Consider the following 6,192-nt stretch of genomic DNA (forward strand, 5'->3'; position numbering starts at 1 on the left):
GTAATATAGTATTTTTAAATGGGGATTAATTGGGTAAGTATGTTTCTTGATTCTACTGAGAGAAAGAATATAATCATCAGTTACATCATAAAGACTAGGGATGCACGAGTAGTCAAATTTGGCCGATTACCGGGACCGCGTTCTCCCCTCGCCCCTCACAATATATATATATATATACAAAAATTGGAAACAAAAACAAAATTGACGTTTATTACATTTAACTGGATAATCACCAACAGAACATTGAAGTTTTACCTTCAACTTTCAATGCCTAGCCCCCAACTTCTCAAATCCCAACTCCTGTAGTTCTAAAAAAAAAAACCCCCCACCTTCTCCAGAAATCCACTTCTCAAACCATGCCTGTTATTAACCCCTATTGTTCTCTGAATCCCCGACTTTCAGCGGGCGGTCAGTTTTTGTTGCTGAACACATTTTTTTTATAATTAAACCAATTATTGACTGTAACTTTCAGTACCGCGTTAGTTTCCGCAAAGTTTAGGGCTTAGCTGCCTAACTTCGACACTCAGCCGGAGCCGAGTATTACCGGGTAGCCCAATACCAGGCCGGGGCCGAATATCTGTCCGGGTACTCGTGCATCTCTAATAAAGACATAAAAATTTGTGTTTTAATCCCCTTAAATTACTGTGTCGTTTTTCAAAGATTATTTGAAGTTTGCAGGTGCCTTTATCTCTACTCAGAATCAGCTAGAAGTAAGGACACAAATTAAACCTTTTAATACATATTTTGAAGTTATGTTTTGGATACAAACACAATTCTTTTATTATAGTTTCGCTACATAAACTGACCAGTTTACCGTCTAAAGGGCTGTCCTTCCTCCAAAGATTCCGAGTTCGATCATCAGTTTATCTCTTGGATCAATATGTCAAGCATCTTAGATTCTCTCCTCCTCTTTACACTTGTTCTTACAAGTGAGGTATTGCTCTGAAGTGGAGGACGACTGGATAGAGGGAGTAGGAGGAGTTTTGGAAGTGTTGTGGTAGCCATTTATCAAACCATTGAATTCTTTTTCAGAATTTGTAAGGAGTTTAATCTTCACACTACTTAAAGCTGTTCTGGTATTCTTTGATTCTTCTTCTTCGTGGCTGTGTTTTATGAATATGTTATTGAATTCGGCTTCTGTATTTGGCTTTATAAACTCTTCCTTCTGCTCCCTGTCGATAATCTTCTTCTGTGACTCATTTAATAGGTTTTGCACCGTATTTTCTGAGAAACTTTTTAGTATAGGAGCACGAACGTAAGAGTGAGCTACACTTGATTTATCGGTAGTAATGTTCACTCTTGTAAGTTTTGGTTCCCGTTCAGATTCCCTATAACCAAGTACGTTGTTTTGGTTTCCAGTAATATTCTGCTTCCATTTCCCTGTTTGAAATGATTTTGAAGCTGTTGAGCTTGGATATATCGGACTATTGATTTGAAACTCTATCTGTGGCTTTTCCTCGGAGTATTTTGTGGAACAGTTTGACACATTCGTGGCACTAGTGTTGCTAGTAGCAGCATGATTTATTTCTGTGGCAGATAACTCCCACTTTGAGTACTGTTGAACTAAATTCTCCATACCATGGCTCTTGTACTTGCTGGAATCATCTTGTTGGCTTCTTTGTTGCCACGAGCTAATGGTAACATTTGCTGATACCTGAGATTTTGATCTTTGATGCCCCTCTGTGGTCGAACTTTGTCTAGTTTTAACCATGCTAACATCTTGTTGGTGTTTTTGTTTAGAAATGTCTTGGTATTTAACATTCAACGACTTACTTACATTGTTTTTTGAGTTCTTAGTCCTAAGCGAATTCTGATCCACAAATGGTACACAAATTACTGTGTTGTTCTCCCCATTTTTCATAAAACTCTGATTTTGTGCAAATTGCTCTTTCCTCAGAACCAACTCTTCCTTTACGAGCCCATATTTAGCGTGGAATTGATGGCTTTGGTCTGAAAGCTTCAGATTCAAAGCTTTGCTTTTAATGTCATGTGTAAGTTGAACTTTTCTCAGGTGCTCTGAATCACTATAATACATGCTCTTCTGTGAGAGTTCGTCTTTACGATTGACAGCTAGATGTGACACAAGGTTTAACATGGAGGTCAAAGGTGATGATTCAAGTTCAGAGGGATTTGTGCATTTTAATCTGACCTGATTCTCCAACTCTTCAACAGGCCCTTCCTCAGTATTAATCGTGTAAATGTCTTCCTTCTCCTTTTTATACGAACCAATTTTAAAGTTGACAGGAATTGACTTTTGGCAATTTTCACCGGTAGATGGAGCTGTCTTCTGAACACATTGGCCACGATCATTCAGTTCTGATTCAACGGAAAGCAAACGTGTTGGTTCAACAACAGCATCACTTAAGCTACTTTTCTCTTCAACAAGGTGGTGAAAATCTTCATCACTATACTTGTCTCTTCCAAATGAAGAAGGTGATCCTGGGAAAGTGTCCCTCCAGACTGAAGCATTTAGGATTATATCCTGTTCAACAACAGGAAAAGCAGTGGCCATGTGTGTAAGAGGTTGTTGATTGGTAATCTTCTGATCGATATGAGGTAAAAAAGTCGCCATATCAGAAGTGCTTACAACTTCTAGTTCACTACTTCTAATATGGTCACGGACTTCTGTAAGAAACAAAAAGTCCATTATAGGCGATTTTCTTTTCTATATTAATAATATTTTATCAATTTACTACATATTAAAGTTTGTTCTTCCGTGTGGTTCCTGCTCGGCCTTCTTATTTCCATACATTAACGTTGCAAACACATTCTAGTCATTCCCCATTGTAGCCATAAACTGTTATCCCAAACTAATAGTGGACGCTATGGGTGCTGAAGACAACCCACAAAGGATGTTAGAGCTTAGAGTTTCTTAAGCTCTAAGGGTGCTGAAGGCAACCCAAAAGGATTTTAGGACTCATAGTTTCTTAAGATCTAAGGGTGGTGAAGACAACACAAAAGGATTTTAGGACTCATAGTTTCTTAAGTTCTAAGGGTGATGAAGACAACACAAAAGGATTTTAGGACTCATAGTTTCTTAAGATCTAAGGGTGGTGAAGGCAACCCAAAGGGATTTTAGGACTCATAGTTTCTTAAGATATAAGGGTACTGAAGGCAACCCAAAAGGATTTTAGGACTCATAGTTTCTTAAGCTCTAAGGGTACTGAAGACAACACAAAAGGATTTTAGGACTCATAGTTTCTTAAGATCTAAGGGTGGTGAAGGCAACCCAAAGGGATTTTAGGACTCATAGTTTCTTAAGCTCTAAGGGTACTGAAGGCAACCCAAAAGGATTTTAGGACTCACAGTTTCTTAAGATCTAAGGGTGGTGAAGGCAACCCAAAAATATATTAGGACTCATAGTTTCTTAAGATTTAAGAGCACTGTAGACTAAATTAGTATACATACAAAGGGATTTCAGGACTGATAATGTCTTATGGTGCAGAAGGTTAACTAAATATACTTTGTGATAGTTCATATAATAACAAAAACATTTAAAGAAACCTATCTGAAATATATATTTTGTTTTGCCTTTTTTCTTCATCATAGGTTAAAATTTTAACTTATAACAACAGCATTAAGTGCAGCATTATATACACAGATTAAAGTTTAGTTCAGTTTTACAACAACAAACAGGAAAGAGATATTATTTACATATATATGGTTAAAAGAAAAGAGAAATGCAAGGATATCGTATAATTTCTTAATTATAAACCTGCGTTGTTATTGTTTTTATAGTCGTGTGTTACAGAATATAACTAACTGAGTGAAAGGACACAAAACTAAAACAAATCAAGTTTAACTGTATAAAATAATACAAAATCAAAGTTGATTGAGTGAAAGGACATAAAACTAAAACAAATCAAATTTAACTGTGTGAAATAATATAAAATCAAACAAATCAAGTTTAACTGTATAAAATAATACAAAATCAAAGTTAATTGAGTGAAAGGACATAAAACTAAAACAAATCAAATTTAACTGTGTGGAAGGACACGATATTAAAAACAATCAAATTTAACTGTGTGCAAAAATATAAAATCATACAAATCAAATTTAACTAACTATGTGAAACTCATTAAATATTCATGAAAGTTCCATACGCGTCTTTTCTTATTATTCCATTATGTCATTAAAACAAATATATTGAATTCACCGGAGAAGGAGGTTTCTTGTAAATAATAATAAAAACTGTAATGACGTTGTCTTTGTTAGTGTCACGATATGAAGGTTATTTACTAACAGCTTGAGAAGATCAATATAAGAGAAACAGTCAGAGAACGACCAACCCTTTTCAGGCAAAAAAAAAAAAACACACTACCAAGTTGGAACGTGTTTTGGGGTTCTTCCTTAGTGTCATTACCACCGTCAACAACAAAATCAGATGGAGGAGGTGGGTAGAGGTAGGGACAGTTCCTCGCTCTATAAGCTTGTTTGTTTGTTTGTAGTTATGCATAAAGCTACACAATGGGCTATCTGTGCTCTGCCCACCACGGGTATCGAAACCCGGTTTCTAGCGATGTAACTACGCAGACATACCACTGTGCCACTGGGGGGCGCTCTATAAGCTAGCTTGGAACTTTGGAGAATCTAATTTATGAACTGGATATTGTGGATTTAAATAAAAAAAAAAGACGTTCAGAGTCAGAATCGGTGGCATCACTTAATGATATTTTATATACAGAGCCTTCCTCAAACCTCCAAAAATAACTAATTATTTTCACAATCGAATATTCACGGATTGTTATCATAAGCTTCAAATGTTTGACGTATCTTTTCATTTGACCAGAGTAACTTGTTATTCACTTGTCTAGATAGTATCGGTTTTGGATAAAGTAACATATGGAACAATCGGAGTTCTTCCAAATTGACAATAAACTATTATTATCATAAAATATTACCCAAAATAACACATATTGCTATAAATCCTTATAAAAGCCACCAAAGTCAATACGTCGTTATATATGTATATAGCATCAATATCTAACATACATGAACGTGGGAATCCATCTTCAGCAAAGTGAGGGTGCTGAGGAAACTCCAACCAAGAGTTAACTGGTAATAATAAAACCTAATGTCCAAAATTAACACCATAGTAAGTAATCTAACAACAAACCTTAGTACGACTAATTGTTTTAACTGCTCGATCGTGATTGGCTTTTAGGTGAACTTTCTATCTGCAAGTGTCTATAGCAAACCCAGAAGTCTAATTCGAGTGGTTCAACGTAACGTCTAAAAGATCGTCGTGGAATGTGTGTGTGTGTGCTACGTGAAAATCGCTAGGTTTGCGGGCTTATAACACTAAAATATCTGGGTTCGATCCCCGTGGTGGGCACAAAGGCAGATTTATGTCTAGTTTTATGTGCTTAACAATAAACAAATATTTCGTACTTTAGATGGAAACTGGTTTAAATCTGTATTAGTTGCAATTTTTAAATCATTTTCAAACTCGCTAAGAAAGAATTAAAAAATACGTTGTTTCAAACTGTTCGTCTGTTGGACATTAATGAAGAATACATAAGCAGCATTAATGTTAATTAATAATTCAGAATAACGGATGAGCACTTAGAGTTGCGTTTAGGAAGGGAGAGAGGGGATGCTTAACAAGCTGACGCCTGAAGCTGGTAACTTATGATTGATTTATAGCTAAGCCAGAATAATATGTAACTCTCTCACAGACAGACATAATCAACAAAATCCAGTCAATTTGGTTTCGATGTTGAGCGTTTTGTGGATAAAAATATTTTATACAGAAATATTTTCGGAATCAGAATTAGCGTTAGGTTTTACAATAGGCGCTGAGTTATTCAGAAATAACCAGGAATTGAAACGAAGTGTTATTTATTACTTTATCAGAGCACCTCAACTTGAATTCTTAAAGAATAGAATATTGAGAATCTAGATTTTATCACATAAAAAAATCCAACAAATGCCTTGAGAAATATGTCTCGTCTTAGCTATTGTTGTTGTTTTAGTCCAAAGCTACACAATGGGTTATCTGCGCTCTGTTCACAGTGGGGAATCGAACCCCGGATTTCAACATTGTAAGTCCGTATAACTTACTGCTTGTCCAGTATGGTCACGTGGTTAGTGCGCTTGACTCGCAATTTGAGGGTCGCGGGTTCGAATCCCCGTCCCACCAAACACGTTCGCCCTTTCAGCCCTGGGGCGTTATAAAGTGATGGTCAATCC

At 36.2% G+C, this 6,192-nt stretch overlaps 1 protein-coding gene across 1 annotated transcript in view; it reads right to left on the minus strand.

Moving 5' to 3' along the window:
- Positions 1-801: 801 nt before the first annotated feature.
- The window catches only part of LOC111087295, a 10,417-nt gene continuing 5,026 nt past the window's right edge, over positions 802-6,192 (minus strand). The window contains exon 4 of the mRNA XM_022393475.1: positions 802-2,625. Within this exon, the coding sequence (XP_022249183.1) occupies positions 893-2,625 (1,733 nt within the window). The 3' untranslated portion in view covers positions 802-892. The remainder of the gene's footprint in view (positions 2,626-6,192) is intronic.

Source organism: Limulus polyphemus, unplaced genomic scaffold (genome assembly GCF_000517525.1).
Source record: "Limulus polyphemus unplaced genomic scaffold, Limulus_polyphemus-2.1.2 Scaffold1980, whole genome shotgun sequence".
NCBI classification, from domain to species: domain Eukaryota; kingdom Metazoa; phylum Arthropoda; class Merostomata; order Xiphosura; family Limulidae; genus Limulus; species Limulus polyphemus.